This window comes from Drosophila innubila (assembly GCF_004354385.1).
Source record: "Drosophila innubila isolate TH190305 chromosome 2R unlocalized genomic scaffold, UK_Dinn_1.0 1_C_2R, whole genome shotgun sequence".
Lineage (NCBI taxonomy): Eukaryota > Metazoa > Arthropoda > Insecta > Diptera > Drosophilidae > Drosophila > Drosophila innubila.
Genome location: NW_022995374.1, coordinates 2,598,286 through 2,624,151, shown reverse-complemented (window position 1 = coordinate 2,624,151; position 25,866 = coordinate 2,598,286). Strand labels below are relative to the sequence as shown.

The 25,866-nt window shown below is 37.2% G+C and overlaps 4 protein-coding genes and 1 non-coding gene across 5 annotated transcripts; 1 reads left to right on the top strand and 4 right to left on the bottom strand.

Moving 5' to 3' along the window:
• Positions 1 to 7,802: 7,802 nt before the first annotated feature.
• Trnam-cau lies at positions 7,803 to 7,875 on the top strand. The gene has a single exon. It is a non-coding gene; the product is annotated as a tRNA-Met (tRNA).
• A 1,294-nt stretch (positions 7,876 to 9,169) lies between these two features.
• Positions 9,170 to 9,826, bottom strand: LOC117785915. The gene is made up of 3 exons (XM_034624181.1): positions 9,761 to 9,826; positions 9,381 to 9,698; positions 9,170 to 9,322 (listed from the first exon to the last, which is right to left on the bottom strand). Exons 1-3 carry the CDS (start codon positions 9,824 to 9,826, stop codon positions 9,170 to 9,172), a joined length of 537 nt encoding a protein of 178 aa, XP_034480072.1.
• Positions 9,827 to 10,071: 245 nt separating this feature from the next.
• LOC117785914 lies at positions 10,072 to 10,731 on the bottom strand. The gene is made up of 3 exons (XM_034624180.1): positions 10,666 to 10,731; positions 10,296 to 10,613; positions 10,072 to 10,239 (listed from the first exon to the last, which is right to left on the bottom strand). Exons 1-3 carry the CDS (start codon positions 10,729 to 10,731, stop codon positions 10,072 to 10,074), a joined length of 552 nt encoding a protein of 183 aa, XP_034480071.1.
• Positions 10,732 to 13,554: 2,823 nt separating this feature from the next.
• Positions 13,555 to 15,441, bottom strand: LOC117785913 (odorant receptor 43a). The gene is made up of 6 exons (XM_034624179.1): positions 14,994 to 15,441; positions 14,661 to 14,928; positions 14,131 to 14,230; positions 13,978 to 14,079; positions 13,811 to 13,918; positions 13,555 to 13,659 (listed from the first exon to the last, which is right to left on the bottom strand). Exons 1-6 carry the CDS (start codon positions 15,439 to 15,441, stop codon positions 13,555 to 13,557), a joined length of 1,131 nt encoding a protein of 376 aa, XP_034480070.1.
• A 3,965-nt stretch (positions 15,442 to 19,406) lies between these two features.
• LOC117785324 (adenosine kinase) lies at positions 19,407 to 21,538 on the bottom strand. The gene is made up of 3 exons (XM_034623278.1): positions 20,908 to 21,538; positions 20,620 to 20,775; positions 19,407 to 20,557 (listed from the first exon to the last, which is right to left on the bottom strand). The coding sequence occupies exons 1-3, from the start codon at positions 20,985 to 20,987 to the stop codon at positions 19,696 to 19,698; spliced, it is 1,098 nt and encodes a 365-aa protein (XP_034479169.1). The 5' UTR covers positions 20,988 to 21,538; the 3' UTR covers positions 19,407 to 19,695.
• Positions 21,539 to 25,866: the final 4,328 nt, after the last annotated feature.

The following is a 25,866-nucleotide window of genomic DNA, read 5'->3' as shown; positions in this document are numbered from 1 at the left end:
TTTATATTCGCATTTCCGACGCTCATTTTTATCAAGCCCAAACTGAACTGAACCAAAACCAAAACCACACACACCACGCACAAATTGTGAACGTGCAGCTGCAGTTATTACAATGGCCCAAAGCGGGGACAAACAGTCATACCTACAATGGCACAAAGAGGTCCTTCAGTGTCCCAAAGAATGTCACACACAGGCCTCGTCCGCATTCGACTTTTATTGTTGCCGGCTGCAGGACATTGGCTCCTGGCTGCGCATTTCACCAGCGATTGCAAACACGCGTTTTCAATACGCTTTTGAGTTTTTATTACGAAATTACATTCAAGTTTATTTGCAATGCATTTAACAGTCTACAATTCACTGCGAATGGTTTATTATGAGCGCCAGGCAAATACGAAATACAAAGTGCTCAGACTCGTAAATAAACTCAATTCAATTTTCAATCACATATAAATTAAAAATGGCATGGACTGGGTTGAGCTGTTCCAAATTGCGTTTTAGCATGAAAAACTTTACTTCACAAAGTATTGCAAAATTATGAAAATATAAAATAAATCAAAAAAATAAATCTGTGTGTGTTCTACAAATCTCTAACAGCTCTAAAGCAACCCAAAATCAATTGTTGGAGTTACTGAAAATAAGAAATTATTGCTTTCAAATCTCAAAAAAATTCTTAAGAGATTTGACATAATTAAACATTTATTAAATTGATTTAAAATATCTTTAAATTGAAGAGAAATGTTTTAAAAAAATATGTTAATATGAAATCTCTAAAATTTGAGGAACACCAACATTACAAACGATTGTTTTCAAACACATTTCTCTTCAAAATTATGCTGCACCCATTTCTCTAAATCCAATTCAAATTTATTTGAATTTTGAGCGCATCCTAAAAGTATGCTTTAAAATTTGTAAGCTTCGTTTTTTAATTGAGTTTCAGTTTGTGTGTTTCACATTTTTGTTGTCATCGCAATTTAATTAGTTTTGCTGTTTATTGTTGTCTTTCCAACATAATATTATATCATAATCTAGTTGCCACCCCCCCTCCCGCCCGCTGCTTGGTTTATCAAAATTCATATGCAAATATTTGCCAAATAACTGCAGATTTATGATGTCTGCTGCAAAATTATGAAATAACTAAAGTCAATTTTGCAGCATGCCACAAACAGAACATGTTATTAATTCACCAAAAAAACGGACAGAGAACCCTTTTGTGAACCAGAATCGTAATCCGTAGCCTATTTGTGCTGGCCAGGAGCCAGGATCCCAGAGCCAGAATACGTTATGGCCCAAACCCTCAATGCGTGCTAATGGCGCTGCTTTCAGCAATTGTTTACTGGCCCATTAATTAATACAAATATAAATTGCCAATATGAGTGCGTGCTGTTTGTACAACAACAACAACAACAACAACAATAATAATAACAACAACAACGCCATGAATCAAGTGTTGACCGTATGCCATATTATATGAGAAGGGCAGGCCTTTGGCTGCAGGTAGAGGGGGTGAAGGGCGCTGTAAAAATGGCCAAAACATCAAGCGCATAAATAACCACGAAATGGCCGAGCAAAAATTATTTACACTCCCCCCACCAAAGCTCCCCTACGCTCCACGCCTGTCGGGCAAGAACGTTTAATTAATTTTTAGCGTGTTTCGCAGACGTCGACGAGCCCGAAAATAGAAAAAAAAGGCAACAATTATTAATATTTGCCCGGCCAGGTCCACGTAAGCAACACACACACACACGCACACACACACACAGGCACACACACACACACACACACAGGCACTCACACACATTAAAAGGATACATCACATCACATACATAATAATAATAATCATGTGCAGGACACGTGTGGACGTGTGTCGAGTTGGCTTAAAGATAGCGCGGCTTAAATTAAATTAAGCCTTATTGATGGAGCTCTTTCTAACTTGCCGGCTGTTCCAATGTTACGGTCTGGTGTTTATCACCTCATAGTGTGCGTTTAGTAAGTCCAAAGATGACCCTTAACAGACCAAGTCCATTGCGTGCATCGCATACTGAGGCGAGATGTCATTAGCCTCGGCGTTGTCCTCTAATGCGCAAATCTAATTAAAGCTGCCCGCTGACCGGACATGGACTAGACTCTACACTCTGGTCTCTGGACGTCTTCTCCATATGTGCGAGTTGTTAAAGTCACTTTCTGGTCGTCCGCACAATAAACGACACAAATAATCATAAAAGTAATGCCACTGAGAGTCTCAAGCGCCTGGTTTACTGCTACACTTTTCTGTTCTTCGTTTGCCAAAAACCAGACCTGCAACTGTTTCCTCCTTCAGCTTCCTCCCTTGTGCGTATTTCTGACTCTACATTGTAGTTGTAGTTGTAGCTGGCTGACTGGCTTCGCCTTGGTCATGGACTATCTTTGGGCAGTCGCCCTCATATTTCATTATGAATTTATGATTGGCTCTGGCAACTGTAATGTGTTTATTGGCAAAGCCAGCCACAAATGCTTATGAATGTTTACTCTTTGTAGTTATTTGACTTTAACTTGGCCGAAACAAGTCTGGACTGTCTACGTTTGCATTGCCAACTGTAGCTGAGTTCTCTTTAACAACAAAATTGACTTGTTGTGTAAATAAAGAATAGATAAAAGCTAACTTAGAACGGCATTCAATTGATTTGGAAGCACAAAGTCTAACAAATAATTAATTAAATCTGTATCATTCATACACTGTCGACCAAACCGTTTGACGTGCGAACTTGAAATTTGGACACAACAAAGATAAGACAAAGTTTTGGAAATATTCATAAAAATCTATAGTTGCAATTGCAATTGCATTTCGAATACCAGTTTCAGCTTAAGAGCTTACCTTTAAGAGTAGAAAAACAGTTGCTTTTAATTAAGTTTTGCCTGTTTTGCCTGGCTGTCTGCCGACAATGGCGTCGCCGGCATTTCCGCTTCACATCCGGCTCAACGAGGAGACAGAGTGGCATTGGAGTAACTAGGAGTAAGTAGCTCAACACAACAATCTAAATAATTAAAATATGCAAATGCCGCCTAATCCGACACAGCGACACGTACACGTACAGACGTACAGACAAACAGCCAGCGATTTGCTTAAATTATTCATAGCCATAGCTATACAGTTGCTTTATGGGTTGTCGGAGCGTTGGAAAGGGAAACTAGGATGGCAGTCAAGTAACATAGGTAGTAAATTAAGTGAATGACTTGGCTGAATGGTCGTTTAATTGCTGAAAATGAAATTGGGAAAAGGCAGCCGAGTGAAAGTACTACCTTTCTATATGAGAAACTACAAAAACATGAACGAAATTTACGAGTTTATTCAAAGAGAGTTCGTCGAATACTTTCCAGCAATTAACTGCGCTGCTGAAATGTATGCTATGTTTTTTTTACTGTCTGCAGCTTAGCCAGAAGTTGAAAGTATTCAATTATATCGAAACGCATAGCAGCATTTTAGGCGCTGCCAACTTTTATTGTTTGGCTTAATTGTAAAAGTTTACACAGAAAGTTTTTAGCATATTTTGCAACTGCTTTAAAGCGGCAACTTTATGCTTCATATTCTCAACTTTCTTTTCTTTTTTTCAAATGCGTTTTCACATTTTTTGTTATAGCTATTGTTGCTGTTATTGTTGTGCAGCATTGCTTGTAATAAAATGTAAAAAGGAAAACATAATTTTTAATTTCGTGTGCAGCGTTTTATTGGTTTTTAATTTCGTTGCCACAGACGCGCCCACACGAAAAGTCCTGCTGCCGTTCAAATGTAAACAGCATCCTTAGAAGTGGGTGTCTACCACTGTAGTGTATCTTTTTTGGGACTGCTTGTCATAAGCGTTGCTTTGTATGTTGCCAACAATATCATCATCATCATCATCATCAGAGGTCCTTCCTGCCTTGTCCTTTGCTGCGTGTACTTGAATGCTGCTTGTGTAAATATGCTTTGTCTATAGCATTCGTTTCCTTTTTCATTTTTCTTTTATTTTCCTCTTTTTTTCTATTTGTTGCTACTCCAACTCTAGCTGCTTCTCGCTGTTACTTTTTCATTACTTTGGCTTAAAATTGATATGAAAGTTTTTGCCGTCAGAGCTGCTGCCATCAATACGCTCATGTTTATTTTACCACACACTCGTTCACATCTATACTGTTGTGTGTGTGTGTGTGTGTCTGTCTGCTCATGCGATTGTGGCCAGTTGTTTGGTCGTCGCTTTCATGGGTTTTTAATTACGACAAAAATAACAATATCCATGTGTAAGGGATTGCCAGGACAAGAGCTTTGGCCACTTCTTAAATTCAATTTGTCTTTGGCTGCAGATAAATGCATAAATTAGTCACTGCCAAAGGAATTTAATGTTGTAAGGCAGCCACAAGATGACAAAAATAGATAATACCATTGACAACATGCAACTTAAACTAGTTTCGGTTACATTTACTCAATTTGTCTATCAGAAATCAAAGTCATTCACTGCCAAAACTCATTTAAATTTTACAACTTTTACACACACACACACGCACACACACCCTCATCTCAATATGCGCATAATTTGATTGCAAAATCGTTTATCAGCCTTAAACTTTATTATCGCAGGCGAAAAGGGGCTCAGACATTGGATTCCATCAGATTTGACTCATTGTCGCAATAGCTAAAATATGGCATAAATATTTGATGTATGAAAATGTCAAATAAAAAAAAATGAAAAGCACACTTACACACACACACACACAGAGAAGTACTTGCAACCCTCGCGGCAGTTAAAAATTGGTGAGAAATCTGTATGGCAAAAGCGCACACAATCGTAAATATTGCGTATACGCCGTGTCGGATTTAGAGTTGTTTGGCCCCTCAGGTGGCAGAGCAACACTTGCTCGGTCTGAGCTGGCAAAGCGCTAAACGTTGTTTGCCATTCGCATATCGAAAGTTATAAAGCATAAAATCAGTGCCAGACTCGACAGCAGCCACGTGGCGGTTGCACTATGGGCAAAAAAGCACAATATTTTGGCATTAACTCTAAATGAGACTTGAAAATTGGAATGAATCGAATGTATAGAATTTTAGTATTTTCTTTTTATTAAATTGGACCACTCAAAAACGCACAAAAGCTATAAATGAAATCTGATATAAGATGGTTTATTTATTAGCCTTTCAACAAATCTCTTGATAACACTTGTGCACTACAAAAGTTATACTCCACAGAAACTGAACAAATTTGTCTGTTTCTAACAACTTATTTAAGATATATTGATTAATATTTTTATTTATACATTTTTTTACTATGTCAACAAAACAAATACTATTTGCGATGCAAGTTGCAAAAAAAATTAGTCGCGTTTTTTTAGTTCACTTGGCAACTCTAAATTATAAGACTTTGATCGAGCCTTAAACATTAAGGAAAGTTCCGAAAAATAAAAAAAAAATATTTGTGTTCTATCACAACAGTTATGCTGATAATTTGTATATAAATATATGTAAAAAAAAAAAAAAAAAAAAAAAAAATTAATGATTATTTTCCATTATATTTAATTCAAAAAACCAGCGACAAGAAAGAAATATACAAGATAAAGGAAAACACTTTTAATAAAATCTTTACATTTTAAAATTAATGATATTTATCGATTTAGATCAATTATAATGATTATTTTTAAGTAAATTTAAGAAGATCCTAAAGTAAATTTAAGTAAAAAAAAAAAAAATTATGTATAATCTTAAAAAAAATTTTTTAAATGATTACGTTCTCTGTTCCTGAGATTTGGAAAATCAAAAGAGTTTAAAGTTGCTGAACAACAACATATTTAAAGTAAAGGACAAAAAAATTGGCCTTTTTTCCCATAGTGGGGTGGTTTAGGTGTTTTCAGGTGGTTTCAGGTGGATGCTAAAAGTTTCCGGCACATTTAAATGTAGCTGGCGGGCTTACAAGAAGTATTCGGTGGGAAAGAGACAGGCAGAGACAGAGGGAGAGGGAAAGAGAGAGGGAGAGAGCGCGTTGTCTGTTTGGGTTTCGCTTACAGCGTGCAGACAGTCAAAAATTTTGAAAATGTCTCTCCAACTCTTGAAGCGTCAGTCGCTTGTTGGAATTTTGGTAAACAGGAATTTTGCATTTGCAGCGATAAGCATCTTGATAAAGTTCTAGCTGCCCGTGGGCTCAATGCAAACCAAACCAAACCAAATCGAAAACGAAATCGAATTCAATGGCAAGCGTAGAGTTGGCTTTAACTGAAAATGGCTTTAAGCGCATTTTAACTCATTGTGCCACATGAGAAAGAGACGTTAATTTCTTGGACAAATGTTGTCGTTGTTGCTGCTGTTGTTGTTGTGGTAGTTGCTTTGTTAATTTTCCGCTTGTGGCTTTTTATTTTGTAATTTTCTACTTTGTGGCTGCGTTCTTGGCGCACTCCACAAGACCGTGGACATCAACGGTTCCGGGTCTGGCTGCCGTGTAATTATCTGCTTATTTTGTGCTCTGCCTTTCAGTCGCATTCTCAGTCTCATTCTCATTCTGGTTGTCGTTGTTGTCATTATTGTATGGCATATTGCCATTTGCCTCGTCTTGCGGCCATATTAAGTTGACATTTTGCTGCAAAGCTGCTTAGGCATCACTCCAATCTTCGCAACCGGAAATTGCATAGAAGCGGAAGTAATTGCTACTGGCAGCAGCAGCAGCAGAAGCAGTAGTTGGTCTTTTTGGCCAGGCTAATTTGGGCTTGTAATTAGCAGCTCTAATGACCTTTTTGTTAAGAACAGAACTCAACTTCAAGTTGAACTTTAAGTGCAACAGAAAGCAAACAACATGCACACAAATCGAAGTGTGGCCAGCTAAATCAACTCGAAATGTGGCCAGACTGCACAACACTGAATCCTTAGAGAACTGAGGACAACCGCAAGCAACGAATCTATTTGAGTAGCTCACTGAGTTGCACTTCAATTACTTGTTTCAGTGCCGCAATTACCATTCATTTGGCCAACATAATGTGTCCTTGTCAAAGCAACAGAGAGACACACACACAAACACACACACAGTGTCTGATAGCATGCATAGATGCATAAATAGATATGTGTGTAGTAGGAAGCTTGTTTGCACCTTTGCTTTGGCAATTTACACATGGCAATGACAATAATAAATCAAAAGTGAAAATGCAAATATTTTGCCGGCAACAACTGCCAGACATTGCTGCAGGTTGTAAGCCAGCCAGACGAAGAATGGAGACGCAGCTCTCTCTCTCTCACTCCCTCTCTTTCTGTCTCACACATTGCTCTGTTGCAGTCCCACCACAGCTGAGTTCTAAGCAAGGGCAACCAATTTATTGCTCTTGACTTGGTCATGGGGAAAGGTAGAGCAGTTGCCATGGTCTGCTTGCTGGCTGCACACACTTATCAATAAATAATTGGAAAATGAATGCTTTGCTTATGAGAGATTTCCTAATGGCCCAAAAACAAAGCCAACAGTCTGCTTAGCTTGTCTTGCAGTTGCCCACAGACATTAAAATGGGAATATAAACCACCTCAGGTATTCAAAGTGAAATTCGAAATAGACTTGCCAAAAATTAAACATAAAATTGGTATTCATCAAAGTATTCTGATTTCTAATTTGATCCTTATTGATTCTCATTCGATTTGGTTTTTATACTCATATTATACTTTGCTGGAAATTCATTTGTGAATCAGTTGCTTGAATAATTAAATATAAATCACAATTAATGTTACTTTTATAATTTTATCATTAACTGGTATTAAATTTAAAAAAAATCGAAAAGGAATATGTTCGAGTAAACATATTATTATTTCATGTTATTCTTATACTTATAACAAGGCCTCGGTGGCGCAGTTGGCAGCGCGTAAGTCTCATAATCTTAAGGTCGTGAGTTCGAGCCTCACCCGGGGCAGGTAATTTTTTTTGTTCCTTTGCCAGATCAGAATTTCTTACAATTTCTCATTAAACATCCATTTCAATGTAATTAAGTAATCGCCAGTTGGAATCGCATGAGTAAGTAACTCAAATTTTGGATAATAACATAACAACTTCATCCTGTGATGTTTTAATTTATAGTTAAGTTTATATTAAAAACATTAAATTAACTTACTACTTTACTAGTAGCCATGATTCATTAAAATGTTTTAAAGCCGCCTTCGTTATTTTAAAGTCAACTGCTTTCTTTGAATGTAAAAGTTTAAGTTTTTAAATGAGACAGTTTTAATTGCTTTACTTGCATTATAACACAAGTTTAAGGCAAGCAACAATAGCAATGGTTCAGACCCTCTGATAAACTGAGGTACAAATTAATAAATAAATCAACAACTAACTTTAAAGTGTTTAATTTTTAGTAATTTATACACAAAATCAAATGGGAAATTAATTATGGTATAAACATAATAATAATAATAATAGCATAATTTCGAATAATGATATCGTTTTTTTTTTTTTGGTTGTCAAAACGATCGACAAAATATAACGTTCTGTTAATTACGGTAATTGCTTTATTTACATTTTAAAAACAAAATTTAACAGACAACATTTAATAGCTAATATTATACTCGTATGTCCTACGATAGGTACAGTGGTCCCTCACAGGTAGAACTTGTCAAAATAAAAACAACTTAAATTTAAACGATTTAATTTTTGAGGGCCATGTAATTACAAGTATCTTGAAGACAGAAAAACTAAAATAAATAAATAAAAACTAATCGGAAGGGCTAAAGTCGAGATCTGGACTATAGCATAACAGTCACTTATTAAAATATATAGAAAAATACTTTAAAGGAATAACTATCTAATAATAATAATATCTATCGAATAATAATTAAAAGTTCGGTTTAATGCATTATTGTAAGGTCTTTTTTTGGACCTTCTGGTTTATTTTTGGATCATCTGCATACTTTCAGGAGCGTGTATTGCTTTACGAACTTTGGTTAGCTATTACTGCTGTTCTACTTGTCCGATCTTGCTGCGATTAAACAGAATAATAGATAATAATAATATACATTTTTCTAAACCAAAAAAAAACGCAATTTTTTTAAAGGATAGAACTTACAAATTCTTACGTTTATCTTTTTCCAATGAGATTCATCGAGTATTGAAGAATGCATTCCCAATCTCAAACAATAAAACAATAAGTTTATTGATAAGAATTCTATTAGAATCCAATAATTATATATTACTATTAAATCAGTTTACAGATTTTACAAATCCTCTGTAAATACAAAATATACGTTTGTTGCGAATTGTGGCTTCTTATCAAATAACCAAGTTATTTCAAATAAATATTCGCCACTTGGAAAAGGAAGGCGTAATAGCTCAGGTCGAAGATAAAATCCATCAACAATTTGCGGGCCCTGTGAAAGAATATTGTTAAAATATATATATTTTTTGTAAATTAAACAAATTTCTTACCATGAATGGGCATGAATGGTTAAAATTCGTGAATTCTTTAAAGAGGTTAAAAACTAATATCGCAAATGGATTATAAGTTTTCTTCAAAAATCGGCAGACATCAATGGATGCCTTTAAGACCCACGGCTTGTATCCATTTGCTTTCTTGAAGATTTGGCCATTGACTGATATATTGTTAGCAGGATGAAGGACAATTCCATTAAAATTAAACGTTATCTTAACGCGATTAACAGCACGCAAACGACATTGGTGAATGACAAACCAAGATTCATTGTAAGACTCACAAACTGCATTTGTAAGTTTAAAAATTACTGCTTCCTGTCAATGCAAAAAGGAATGCATTTCTTTAATTCCAAAAAAAAAATAATAACCCGACTTACAGTGTACCACAGTTTAATAGAAATCCAAAGGAGAAAAACTCCAATAGCAATAATTGTGCTCCGCATAGCGAACAATTTAAACTGACCAATAAAGCTCTTAATATTATACATATATAAGGAAAAATAAGATTCGCTTGAATACCCTAACTAATTTACAACTGTTTTTCCATAAAAATTTACTATAGTCATTAATTTTTTAACTGATCATTTTTAGTTTTCGGTAATATGTGAGTCAATTAAACCCAAATTGTAAAAAAAAAATCATATTTAAATAGCCTTAATAGATTCCAATAGATTTCATCTAAAGTTATTTAATCACTAGTTTTTGACAAATCCTCCGTAAATACAAAATATACATTTGTTATGAATTGTGGCTTCTTATCAAAATACCAAGTCATTGCAAGTAAATAATCGCCGCTTGGAAATACAAGTTGTAATATTTCAGATCGAAGGTAAAATCCTTGAACTAACTGCGTACCCTGCAGAAAGATCGTAGTATGTTTAAATGTAATCCATTGAAGAGATTATTACTCACCACATAAGGACATGAGTGATTAAAGTTGGAGAATTCCTTAAAGAGACTAAAAATGAGCTTTGCAAATGGATTATAAGCCTTCTTCACAAATCGGCAGGCATCAAGGGACACATTAAAAAGCCAGGGTTTGTATCCATTGGCTCTCTTTAAGATTTGCAGGTGGAGATATACATCGTTTACAGGATGGAGTATGGTTCCATTAATATTTAAAATATTCCTATTGCGATTAACAGCTCGCAGACGACATTGGTTAAAGTGAACCCACGATTCATTGTAGGACTGACAAACTGCATTTGTAAATTTGAAAACTACAGCTTCCTATCAATAAAAGGAATGTATTTCTTTGATTACAATAAAATTACTGCCTTACATTGTAACACAGCTTAATAGAAATCCAAAGCAGAAAAACTCCAATAACAATAAATGTGCTCCGCATAACGAACAATTTAAAACTGACCAATAAATAACTGAATTTTTAACATGAATATTGAAAACTAAGATTCGCTTGAATAGCTAAACTAATTCACATACATTAATCAATTTCTCATAAAACAGGTTTTGTGCTAGGTACTTTGATTCAATTCTAATCAATTTTTATTCCATTAAACTTTCGGTACTTTTCAACTGCTCACTTTTAGTGTTTGTTAAAATATGAGAGTCAATTTTATCCCAACAGATTTCAGCTTAAATTATTTAATTACTAGTTTTTCAAATTCGCCGTAAATACAAAACATAAGTTTGTCAAGAACTGTGTTTAATATCAAAAAAAGCAAGTCATTGCGAGTAAAGTAGTTAGTAATAATAAATAAATAATAGTTCAGTTCGAAGATGAAATCTGTGTACCAAATGCGTATCCTGCAAAAGGATCGCAATATGTTTACCATAGAAGGGCATTAGTGATTAAAGTTTAAGAATTTCTTAAAGAGACTTTAAACAATGTTCTAAAATCGGCAGACATCAAGGAAAAAAGAGTCAGAGCTTGTACCCATTAGCTTTCTTTAAGAGTTGCAGATGCAGATTTGCAGGATGAAGGATGGTTATTCCTTTTGTTTAATAAACAAAGTAACTGGGCTGCAAAGCAAAGAAAAGATGGCCAAAAATTCTACTGCCACAATAGATATACATTTGTAATGCCATCAAATGTCGGAAACAAAATGCCACAATTAAAATTAACAGCCAAAGCAAACTGTCAATATAACTGCCAGAGCTGACAGCCAGTTGATAATTGCAAATGAGGCAGCAGAGGGTGAAGTCGGCGCCAAACGAAGCCACTTGCCGTGGAGCAGGCCACGATATAAACTCATTACGGCAATTTATGCAAAATGTTCAAACCGCAATTGAAAATCCATTTAAATGAAATGCCACCAAATGGCGGTGAGTCTGCACACCCTTTGCTCCACTTTGGGCTAAGGGTTGCCAACCCCTAGCTTAATGTTGCTGCTGCTGTGTAGCTGCTGTTGCCGCCTCCATTGATGCATATGAATTCAATTATAAAACAGCGCCACCTTTGATGCAAAGCCACAACAAAGCCGACAGTCGAATAGAGAGAGAGAGAAAGAGAGAGCGATAGAGAGAGCGAAAAAGAGGGAGAAAAAGTGAAATTGGTGGCAATGTCAGCTGTTCGTAAATAACATGCTCATGGCCATGGCTCTAATGAAACATTCTTTTTTTTGCCAACAAAACTTGTTAATTTTATGCAGCACACAGACAACAAGGACTCAGCCAGGACAACTGTCTGGTGTCTGGTGTCTGTTGGGTGTTTGTGTCGCAGTTACACTTGCTGTGTCATTTGCATATTCCTCTTTTTGCTTGGCCATAAAAATCAAGGCACAAAACTACGAAATGCAGGCGGTGTCAGAGTAAAAAGCAAATGCCTAAAGCAAGTTTACACTTTTGCCAATATGGCGTGGAGCAACCGCAGGTGGTAAGTGATACGCCCATTGCCACGCCTCTGGTGTGGAAAGGTAGGCGCTCACCTGCCACCAAATGGCAACAACATAAATTACACAAACAAAAGGCCAAAAGGCGTTCAACGCTGCAAAGTCGACGGCCCACTTGACACCTCATAATAAAATTAAGTATACGCCACTCGAGCTCTAGTCCAAATGCCTCCAGCAACGTGGCTGCCGTTATTTATGCGCTCGCCAGGAGGCCAAGAGAACTGGCGAACTGGAGACCTGGAGGAGACCAAGCCAGGACACAGCGTGCAGTCCTTCAGCGTTTTGCCTTTGAAGTTTATTTGCGTATTTCAAGTGCGACCGCCGCTCATTTCAATACTCAAGCGCGCCCAGTTGTTGTTTCTTGTTATTCTTGTTTTAGTTGTTGCTCCTTGTTGTTGGACATTTTGCTGCTGTCTGGCAATTGTTTAACTAGTTGGTGTCACTTATAATGAATTTTAAATTAAGCTGTTATTGTCGCCCTCTCGCTGTTGTTGTGCGGAAGCTGTTTATTTGCATAATAAAGGACATGACTAATGTTAATTAAATTCTGTCAGACAACTAGTTTTAGCAAAACAGTTTTAAAGGTTTTAATTAAAAAGCGCATACTACCAAGTAGGGAAATGCACACAATCAAATTCAAGCACTGCCTAAAAGTATGCAACACTTTCTGCAATAAAAACAAATTCAAGCACAGCTTAAAAGTATGCAACACTTTCTGCAATTCGAAAATGCACAGCTTAAACATAATCACTGTAATGCAATTTGTCTACTAAATGGTATTAACTTTATTAAACACGAACTGAGAGCTGTGAATCTTGCATAAGCTGACTAGTTTAAAGCCAAATTCAATTTATTGAAACTGATTAAATTTGATAATTTGAATATTCAATTAATTCAATTGTCTACTTTTAGGCCGGCATAAATTATTCTACAATTAAGACATGGCGATTAATATTCCTTTGAGCTTAGTCTGCATTAATTTTAAGAACCAATTACTAGGTATTCGCCATTCACAGCAACTAAGTTGAGCATTTGTAAGCATACAACAGATTTAAAGCAAACAAAACACAACATTGCAACTACAACTACAACTACAACTACAACTATGAGTGTGTCTACATGCCAACACTACAGTTGTGACGATACAAACAGCCAGATTAAATCCTTTCAAAATAACTATGCAAACTAGTAGCATATGCAAATGCCGGATAAAACGAGTACAACAACTTTTTGCATTACTCAGATTGCCAGTTGGCCCCAAACTCCCCCAAACTCCAATGCAAGCCTGGTTGCATGGCCAAAAAGTTTTGGCTTCCAGCTCATTTGTTGGTCACGCCACGCAACATGGTAAAGTACGAATAGGATGCATTCAACAGACTCTGAAACATGGCCAAAGTCATGGGGTAAACGTTGCCAACTCTTATCTGAAAGCGAAACGAAACGAAACGAAACCAGAGATGAAATGGAGCGTACATATAAAGGCAGGATTAAAATCTGCCAAATGAAATGCATACCAATCTAAAAGGACATGACACACCCACTCCCCGCTAACCACTCGCTCCCTCCCTCACTCACCTCCAAAGCTCTTTGCGTCTGCATCAAAAAGATCAAGAGAGTTTTCCGAAAACGCATCCCACACTCGTACCAGGGCACATTGTAAACAGCCTGAGAGACGAGCGCGCTCTATGAAAGATGTTTTAATTGAAATGAGATAGCTTCAAACGAGCTGACCAAGAACGCACCTCAATGACCAACTCGTTGGCCCGATTGTAGTAGGTGAATAGCACATAGAGCATTGTGCCTATGTACATGACTATGGAGATCATTTGAGTGTATGAACTCATCTGTGAAAAACATAGCTGAGCTACCATACTCATAATCTTAGCAATACTTACAATATTCAGGCCAAAGAGCAGCAAGCAGATGATCGAGCCAAAGATGATCGCTTCGGCTCCTAATATATAAGTGACCAGCTCATTCATTTTCCTTACATAGCTAAAATAAAACCATAAAAGTATACATCTATATAAATAAGACTGTTTGTCCTGACTGACTGACTGACTAATATTCATGCAGTCCAAAGGGTAAGGCCGAGGAGGATGCATTTTTGGCACAACATATCTAAGACAATTTTATTGTGCAATAAGTAGGCGTTTTGCGAAATTCGCACCGAAATAAATATGCAAGTGTGTTCTACGAATCTATAACAGCGTTACATCAATACAGAAGCAATTGTTGTTGCTTCTAAAAATTGATGAGAGATTTAAATATATAACATTTTTTGTTATATTAAAATAAAATGCATTTTTTGAATTTGTTAAATATATAAAACATTTCTAAATCGACATTTCGAATGGTTGTTTTCTTTAAAAACTCTAGAGATTTCTGGAACACACTTGAATATACAACTATATTCAGAACATACCTGATAATAATAATATGATAACGTATGCAGGCAGTCAGCATTTGATATCGTTGCTCCTCCTCCTTCAGGTTGCCAATGCACGACAATTTATAGGCCAGAATTTGAAGCATCGCCTTGCCAAAGAGCGCAAAGGCAGCAAACAGACTGACAAAGGGCATATACATCATGGAGAGCACAAAGGGGGTGGGTATTTGCAGTACATAGAAAATCTGATAGGTTGGAGTACTCTGCATGTCCAGCAGGGGCAGAGCAATGCCAAAGGTATGCACTGCGGAACACAGGAAACAGGAAGTTATTACTAAAATCGCATGCGTTTAAGCCATATACGCTTACCGCGCTGCTGGCGAAACAATGTGAAGATTAAGGCACCAGTAATATCCAGAGTGGAGGCCGACAAATTGAAGATTGCAATGCGACGTGCCTCCCGCACCGTCTTCAGCAGGATGCGTTGAATATGTGCATCTGCAGATGCCTCAATCTGCCGATACAAGTGCGTCAGTTCATACAGGAATCTCTCGAATTCCTCATGCTTCCATATCGCCAGCCAGGTGCGCATCAGGGCATTGAAAATGGCCGACAAGAAGAACAGATTGAGTATGAAGGCGGGCAGATCTCCCCACATCTCCAGCAAATAGAGCAATTGCATCACGTTCATCAGACAAACGGGCAACACAAACGCGTACTTCCGCCAGTTGGTCCGGGATGTTGGATAGAGTACGGCAAAGTATCTCCAAATGCGCACATTGATTGCAACTAAAGCAATATCCTCGTTCTCGGCCATTTCTACTTAACTTGGTCAACTGCGGGTGCATACCACTTCAAACTGTGCCCACAAAGTGCTCGGCAAACGTCTTTTATTTCGCCAATTGACGCCATCGACAGACTCGAAGGCGTTGGCCAATTGTTAACCGGGTAATAGGCATTAGAGTAGCCTATAATTTACCAAATTGCTTGATGACAATAGATTGTTAGGCAAGAGGCGAATTCGCATTGTGTTAACTTGAGTTAGCAGATGCCAATGTATTTCCAATTCGACTGAAGACTGCTTTATAATTGGCCATTTAGCAATGTCAATTGCTTACTTAATTATATTGAGAATCTTGGGAAATGAGACACGTTCAGCCATATGCTAAATTAAATCTGTTTTATCAACTGATTCATTAATTATTTCAATTTGTATTTATTTTTTAGCGACAGTTTCCCTCAGGGATTATTAACATACTACAAACCATAACCTTTAAGCGGTATTAACCGATTGAAATTGTAAACCGGCTAACCGTAAATGAAACCCTAACCGAAACAAGACCTTTTTTATTATATCGAAACTGGAAAATCGAACTAATTCAAACCGAAATATCCGATTAATAAACGATTTATGTATAACGGTTGGTTTAGATTTAATCAAGTATAATACTCAAATATTTTGCTTAAGTGTAATCAATGTGTTTCAATTTAATTTTGATTTTAAATTTGAATATTGATCTTGTTAAATAGATATTTATTGAAATCAAAGAATTTGTCATTTATATATTATCATTTTTATAATATTTTTACTATTTTTTTTATGAACCGAAATTATGCGGAAACTTTACGAAATTATTATAACTACACGTATTTCGAAAATAAACCAAGGAAAAACCTAGAACCGTTACGAAACCGATTTACAAAGATTTTGAGTAACAAAAAATCAAAAACCAAATTACCAACATAACCGAATCCCTTAGTCAAACCGATATTTGATTCGGTTTGATATCCTGATTTCACTTTAATTTGCAAAAATGTCCATTGATTTTTCAATACGTTCAGCAAAACGTCAGGAGAACATAATGTGCCATATGAGTCTGCTGTCAGTAAGCTAACGAGGCGCTAACGTGGCCAACAGTCTGACCGGCCGACAGTCCGTGAGTCCGACAGGCGATAGCCAGCATGACTTATTAAACAATAAAAGCGGATTATCCATAAACAACTGAGCAAACATGCCAGCGCCAAATATTTTGACCAGGCCGCTTATCATGCATTAAAAACGGACAAACGGACGGACGGACAGACGGACAGACGGACAGAGACAACAACAAACAGCAAAGAAACAAAAAAACAATATAAAAATCAACAAGCGCCTGGCATAACATAATTCAGCAACAATGTCAGCTCAGCAAATACGGCGGGGAATTAAAATAAGACCTGTGTACGGCACAGTTGGCCAAGGCCAGGACAAGGGCTGCAAGCCACCCAAACGACTGTCCGACCGTCCGACCGACCGAGCCCATAAAGGCACACATTATGGCCACTTAACCGCGCGTTATGCCGCAAAAAAGGCAAAGGACAAAGCCAAAAGCTCAAGCAGCTCAAATGGTAGTGCCTTCTTCCCCTCCCCTTTCTCTCTCTCCTTTTCCCTGTGTGTGTGTGTGTCTGTGGCGTATGCGCAATATTTTGTGCAAACATGAGCAGTACGAGCATCAAAGCCCCGAGCACACTCCAGGACAAGCCTGTGTTGCCACTTTCCATGCGGCAAATATGCAATGTCAGTTGCAGCTGCTCATGCGACGGCGTTGCACATTAATCAAAGTGTGAGCATTTTTCTGGTTGCATGGCAAAAATGCATTTGTTGCTTGGCAACAACAACAATTTCTCAATTTCCAGTTGGCAAATTTATTATAAATTAAAAGCTAAGCCCCTGCAAAGTGAGGACATTTAATTATCACATTGGGGCAAGACTTTCGAACAATGTGGCACACATCAAAGTACACACACACAGTCACATGTCGAGTGGCTGTTAACCCTATAAACCACACGATGACATTAATTACGTGTACTTTCAGCTGCAGGACTTGTTCGCCAAAGGACCAGCCTCAAATGGGGGTCCTGTTTCTAGCTAGAAGCTCAACTTTTGCAAAATTAATATCAAGTAATTAACAGCAGATTCCAGTGGCCAGAGACGTGATTTAAACGAGTCAACTGCCCATTATTGGGTCTCCTACAATTGTGTGGGCGTGTCCATATTGACTTTAGCACATTTTCAGCTTATATTACAAATTCTAGCTATAGTTTTGTGGGCGTCTCGTAAGCCGCTTTTGCCAATTAAGCAGCTCACTTGGCTTACTTTGAGAATTGCCTTGAAAACTGAAATTGCTTTGCTAAGCTTCTAATTTGGCATTTGTATATACGAGTATTGTTAGGGTATCAGGTCTATCCAGAAATTTTTGCATCAGCTGCTCACTTATCATCCCCATAACGGAGTCAACTGGCATGGCTAATGCGGCTTAGTTTTGTTAACGATTTGCAAACACGTGTGACGTACCAGGCCAAGTTCAAGTCCAATTCCAATTCCAATTCCGAGCAACCCTCCGAGAACGAAACAACAACAAACAATAGAGCAAATTTGCTTTGATGATATCTAGACATGCCACAATTTGAGCTAAATATTTAACATTTAACTATGCCGTCATATTCCGCTCGAATTTATCCAACTGAGTTGCTGTATGAGTAAGTCGGCACAAGATAATGAAACGTTATTGTTTGCTCACCATAAAGTATCTGAAAGTGCAACATACTCCCACTTAAAGTAAGTTTAAAATAATAACTAGTCTTGCTACATTTTCAGAGACTGTTGGGAGACTGCCTTCTATTGATTTTACAGTCAAATAAACAAAACTATTCAGAATAGTCAAAGTATTATAGGTATTCATTAACATTCACAAATAATTTTAGCGAATCATTCTCGTCTAATTAACATAAACATTTAAATATAGAAATTCTACACTCGCAGAAATGATGCATTCACAACTTTTAAGAAATGAATTATGTTTCATTTATATTAAGTTTTTAATAGGAACTGTATTAAAAAATAGCTTTTCAATGCAATTTCAATTCCTTTTAAACTACGGCTATTTATAAATATAATACATTATTATAGTATTTGAGTAATCAGTTTCCGTATTAGTCAACACTTATTGCTCATTGCAAAGCACGCTTTTAAAATGATTTTTCTATAAACTTTATAAAGGGTGGAAGATATTAAAAATATGAGCTATCAAGTCACAATCAGAAAATTGTCCAACTTCCAACTGTCATAACTTGATCAAAACTGGTCCGATTTTCAAGCGGAATGTCATTTTGATCAGGATTTGGACCCTAAATTTATTCTGTATTCAAATTTTGTTCATTTAAAAAATTTAATTATTTTCGACCAAGACTTGATTTCGATGCTAAGGGTCCCCCCTTTGAAATTTTAAAAATTCAAAATATTAAATCTCAAGTTTTCACTTTTAATCAACTCCTTATATCGTAATTAGTATACAACAACACTTTAAACTTGATTCGGAGACCTTTCATTTTTTTGTAAAATATCATGTGAAATTGAACAAAAATGTTGACTTGTAAAGTGACTTAATCCGCAGTCTGACCAACTTCAAACTGTCATAACTTGATCAAAACTGAACCGATTTTCAAGCGGAATGTCATTTTGTTCAGGATTTGGCCTCTATATACATTCTGCATTCAAATATTTTTAAATTCGTCATATATATCATTTCTAAAGATTAAAGAAATATTATAATTTTAGAGATACAACTTTTATACAATAACATATTATGAAAAATAGTCCCATAATTAAAAAAAATTGTTCAAAATACATATGAATGTTACCTATATATATGTATAGACCGCATATCTTGTAATATCCCTAGAACTCCGAGAGTAAATATACAAGTAGAATAGAAAAGCTACGGAAATAAATACGAAACTTTCGATTTCTTTAGAGATTGTTTTATTACTGTGCCGTATTGCTCATTAACTGAGTTGCTTTATAAGGAACTGAGAACATACCCATATTTATGTGTGTGTATGTGTATGCGTGTGAGTGTGTGTGTTTGTAAAGTTATAAATATAACAAACGTTTAGCTTAAATTGTAAATAGGTGTTGCTGAGATTAATCACACGCTCGTCATGATTTTGGTTTGGCCTGCATCCCAAAGTCAATGGAAAGTCGATTGATCGATTGAACGATTGATTGATTGAGCGATTGAACGCAAGGCAACTAAGGCAGATTACAGCCCATCTGGGTGACGACCTTGGCGGCCACAGTGCTGGCCAAACGTACACACTCGGCCACCGATCGTTTGGCCAGCCAGCCATGCAGAAAGCCAGCCACAAAGGAGTCACCAGCTCCTGTGGCATCCACCAACTGATCCACACGCTGTGCTCGATAATCCTCGATTCGCAGCTCACCCGCTGGCGACAGCTCGTCCACATAGTTGGTTATCAGCTGTACGCCATTGGCACCGTTTGTGATGAGTATGATTTTCGCACTGCCAACCTCCAACAGCTGACGTCCCAGCTGATCCACGTCCTGGCAACCAGCTGCCTTGGCGAGTTCCTCGAACTCCTGTCGATTGCCGAATAGGAACATGGCACGACTGGCCAACTTCAGCATCATCTGAGTGTTCTGTCGCACAATGTAGGGCGCACTGAGATTCAGGGCCAGATGACGACGATCTCGCAGCAGATCCCGCAGAATATAGTCGAGCACCTCCGTGCGATGTGGCACAAAGAAGCCTTCGATGTAGATGATCTGTTTGCGCTCGATGGGACGCAGGAAACTTTGCGTCCTGTGTGTGGCGACCTGTGTTAGCTGTTGCACCGAGAACTTGGCCGAGGCACCAATGTTGGCATACAACGTGGGATTGTCGTTGTTCATGAGACAGACACACTGACCCGTGTGCACATCCTCAATGATCTGCAATCGCGCCTCAATGCCCCGCTCCTCGATAATGGATCTCAGATGCTCCCCATTCTTGTCATTGCCAATGGCACCGAAGAACTGTGCATCCGTGCCCAAATGCTTCAGTATGCGCACCGTGTTCAGAGCCGAACCTCCCGGCTTGGACAGACAGCTGGAGCTGATGAATTCACAGTGGGTTAAACAAACAATTAACAGGCAGCTGTTAACATTGACACTTACCCATTGGCTGCCTCTGTGACGATTTTGTTCAGTGTATCCAGATCGATTTCCCCCTTGGAGCCCAACTCCAGTTGGTAACGCTCGAGCAGCTCTGGATTCTCCAGCTGCACAATTCGATCTAGAAGCACATTGCCAAAGCAAACCACTTTGCGAGGACTGCAAATAGAGAGTTGGAAATATTGTATAGGGGAAAAACCAGTGTGAAAAAGTCGCACAGTTTGGGAAGCACTGTCACACCCACCCACGCAACTGACAACTAACAACTAACAACTGACAACTGACACTTACGTGAGATTAACAACTTGCATGCCATCGATCGAGTCGGCGGTTCCAAACATTTTCCCATAGGCGTAATGCAGGAACTCCATTGTTTTCTATGGATATTGATTTCTCGACACGCTGAATTTCCCCGGCAATATGTGTTGATTCACTTTAGATTCGTTAGCTGCGCTCTATTTCAAATTAATCCGCTCCGTTCCGTTCCGTGATCCGTCACTTTTCTCAGCCAGCGACACACTGAGCACTCGATCCGGTTTTTGCCGGCATATTTATCTCAGTTGTTCAGCGTTTCCCATGTTTTTTTTTATTTTTTTTTATTTTCAACAATCAGTTTTCGAGTTCTCGGCTACTTTCTTCACATCTTACAAAGGTAAAGATTACGACTTCGTGTTTCTTTCGTTCCTTTGTTTCTTGTTGTTGTTCTTCACATTTTTAATGATTGCTTTTCTTATATTCGGACTTCTTTGAATTTGCTTTTTTCTTATTACATCATGAGTTAAGTGTGTTGATTAATCCATTTTGCACTTTGTCACCCTGTGCAGCTTTTAAAGTTTGAAATATCAGGAATGCTTTAAATTACTCTGTTATTTACATAATTGCGTTCTTTATAGAACTATTTCAATGCGTGCAAAAAACTGCTGCTAATTATGTCATTATACAGCACTGACCAGCTTTCCAATTTGCGCACAGCTGTTATTCCGGTTTGTTTTTATTGTAGATGAAGAAGCAGCAGCTGAAGCTTTATCAAATGCCGGCAAAACAAATGCTAAGCCAAAGCTCTCTCCTTGTTAGAGCTTTTGTGAGCGCAGAGCGCTGCCAACTTGTGCGAATTTCAAATGGCCGTTAGAAGAGCTTTTTTTTAATTTAAAATGTACGCTTAAACTAAAATATAATATTATTATTTATGTACACATTTGTATTTACTTTACAGTAATAAAAATAAAACCACTCAGAGCTGAATGTAAAAGTAAATCCCAATTCTAAGGGAAATTCCGAAGATCGTATTTTAAAATTAGTTAAATTAAGATAACTGAAATGTGAAAAGTACATTTGAATGCTATATATAATAGAATTTTATCATTATTATTCATGCAGAAAAATCACAAATCTGTGTGTATCTACCAGTAAAGTTGCCTTGTTAAATTGAAAGTGGGTATTTCCCAAGCCATTCAACCGTTCTGCTTCTGCTGGGATTAACCCAGCATCCAAAAATTCCCCTCTAGCTGCATTTGTGTGTATTTTGACGACGCATAATTGCAGCCAGCTTTTGGCTTTTAGCTCTTAACTGGTCCTCAACCTGTGCACGTGAGTCCAAAAGCGATTCTCGTCGACGTCTTACGCAGTGCGGAGCATGTAATACAATCGAACTTTGGACCGACTTGCGTATCGGAATGTGTTTCATGCCAATACTCAATGTCCAATACCTGAATCCATATGCGTGTCTGAGACTTGTGTGCGTGTGTGTGTGTGTGTGTGTGTGTTTCGGGGAATTCGAAAACCTGTTTGGTCGCCATGCAGTGGCTGCCCGTTGAGTGACAAGCGATTCGTGATTTTGACTCATGCTGTCCATATTTTATTTGCAGTTTACTTTTGGTTTTCGATCTCGAACATGACTCAGCACTTGTGTCTGTGCATCTGGCCAATGCGGCAATTTGCCAAGTGCAACATTTCCCAGCCACGCATTGGCCACTTGTTTATGTATGTGGCAAGCAATCGCCGGTAATCCACACAAGTAACACAACACAACAAGTGAAATTCCCCGACCCATATTCCCAGCACACATCATGCGACGAGGGCATGAAGCTACACTGAGAACAAAAATATTATCCTCGTTTTGGAAATTCGCATTAGAAAAATTCTGGGAATAAAACCATAACCAGTAACCGTTTCCTTTTTAGTACCGAAAATTACGGCTGTGGTAAAGTTTCTATAACTCAAAGAAAACTGACCCGATTTTCAATCGGAAAGTCATTTTGATCATGATTTGGCCTCTAAAATGATTCTGCATTTCAATTTTTATCATCTAGAAAATTTGATATTTTTTCGACTCTAAGCCATCTATCATCCAATTTTCCATACCTACCCCTTGACATTTTTTCAAAAACTTCCATCTCTCATAACTTTGTCAAAACTCAACCGATTTTCAAGCAGAAAGTCATTTTGATCATGATTTGGCCTCTAAAATGATTCTGCATTTAAATTTTTATCATCTAGAAAATTTGATATTTTTTCGACTCTAAGCCATCTATCATCCAATTTTCCATACCTACCCCTTGACATTTTTTCAAAAACTTCCATCTCTCATAACTTTGTCAAAACTCAACCGATTTTCAAGTGGAATGTCATTTTGATCATGATTTGGCCTCTAAAATGATTCTGCATTTAAATTTTTATCATCTAGAAAATTTGATATTTTTTCGACTCTAAGCCATCTATCATCCAATTTTCCATACCTACCCCTTGACATTTTTTCAAAAACTTCCATCTCTCATAACTTTATCAAAAATAAACCGATTTTCAAGTGGAATGTCATTTTGATCATGATTTGACCTCTAAAATGATTCTGCATTTAAATTTTTATCATCTAGAAAATTTGATATTTTTTCGACTCTAAGCCATCTATCATCCAATTTTCCATACCTACCCCTTGACATTTTTTCAAAAACTTCCATCTCTCATAACTTTATCAAAAATAAACCGATTTTCAATCGGAATGTCATTTTGATCATGATTTGGCCTCTAAAATGATTCTGCATTTCAATTTTTATCATCTAGAAAATTTGATATTTTTTCGACTCTAAGCCATCTATCATCCAATTTTCCATACCTACCCCTTGACATTTTTTCAAAAACTTCCATCTCTCATAACTTTGTCAAAACTCAACCGATTTTCAAGCGGAAAGTCATTTTGATCATGATTTGGCCTCTAAAATGATTCTGCATTTCAATTTTTATCATCTAGAAAATTTGATATTTTTTCGACCCTAAGCCGTCTATCATCCAATTTTCCATACCTACCCCTTGACATTTTTTCAAAGACTTCCATCTCTCATAACTTTGTCAAAACTCAACCGATTTTCAAGCGGAAAGTCATTTTGATCATGATTTGGCCTCTAAAATTATTCTGCATTTCAATTTTTATCATCTAGAAAATTTGTAATTTTTTCGACTCAAAGCCATCTATCATCCAATTTTCCATACCTACCCCTTGACATTTTTTCAAAAACTTCCATCTCTCATAACTTTGTCAAAACTCAACCGATTTTTAAGCTGAATGTCATTTTGAGCATGTTTTTGGCTTTTTTTTAATTCTGTATTAAGTTTTTGTTGATTTAGAAAATTTTATTTTTTTTAGACTATCGAAGCCATGATTCAATTTTGATTTTAGGTTTATATTTTTCTAAGTGTAGAACAACAATGAGAGTCGTAATAGGAATCTGCTTAGGCGTATTGTAATTTAAGAGGGGCCCCATTTGAAGAACTTACTCATACTATGGTTAGGCATAACTACTCGACGTAGTAAACAACAGGGCCAACAAGTTCATTGGCCAATACGAGTAACGAGTCAAAAATTGGCGCGCAAATTGGATGGCCTGATATCAGAAACCAGATACTAGATGCACGTAGAACTCGTAGTATGAATACGTTTATTTACTGCTGCAGTTTCATTTATTCGCCATTGTGTTTAAAGTTAACGCAAGCAGAATTTGCAAGCCGTGTTTTTGTTTATACGCAGCCATGTTAACAATATTTATATTTACATTTCAGATAGGTCAGTGCTTCTTGGCCCTCCTGCAGATTTTGGGGGAGAGTTTTTGGCCCCCTTAGTTGAAGGTGGTTCACCTGCGCTCTAAACTGCTAGCTTAACTCTTTTTTGGCGGGTTCAATGATTTCCATGTTGTTTAGCAACTTGTTTATGCCAAAATTCTACATATGTGAAAATGCAGTTCAAATTTCCATTTCCCTTTTTTTCCAAGAAGTTCATTAAACTTGCTATCGCTTTCCTTATGGATGGAGATATTGTTGTGGGAATGATTTGGTTGACAGTAGAAATTGGTTGGCTTTGATTGAAATTCCGTTTGGAGGGTGGCAGTTGAGTCAATACAAATTGTGGCAAAGTGTCGTCTGAGTGTCCATTATCCATGCTGACAAAGAGTACTTTGACCTCAATCTCAAATTGCAGCAGCACATTCAACTTATTTATGTGCTATAAAAATTATTTATATACTTAAATATGTATGTTTTATGTACGTGCTGTTAAGCAGGTATTTATAAAACTTGTTATTTTACAAATGTTAACAAAAAAAACTGTGCACCCTTTGTCAACAATAAAATTATGCTTGCCGCATCAAAACTCAACCCCAACAACAATTATTTCATTAAAAAAATGCATTAACGTTCCAAAAATATACGGTAGTTGAACTCCAGCAATGGCGTATTTGGTTTCTCCCTCATCATCCACACAAATCTACATTATTTGATCAAGGTTGACTGAATTATATAGTTCCGCAAACTGAGATTTCATACACTTCAGCAGAAGATGAGTATTTTAACTTGGCTGCGTTCCAGATTTCATAACCCCCCACATTGAAAACGCTTTCATTCACTAAAATTCACGCGAAATACAATAACAAACTTGTATTTAATTCAATATGTTTGTCGCGCGCGCTCATTAATTAAACATCAATGAGACAGACAGACATACTACATACATATTACGTATACGCAGCGTTGACCGGCTGCCACTTTGACGTCAGCTCATGTCATGAGTGATTGCGATTGCTTAGGAACCGACATTGGCAAATCACATATTATATTCATTTATCTGCATGTTTCTTGAGTCATTTTGTCTTGGTTTCAGTTGCACGACCTGTTGACCATTTGGCTTATAGCCAATTGCATGACCAACAACGTGCTAGTCAACATGTTACGCCGAAATTCGTCGAGTTCGCGGGAAAATCAAGTGGC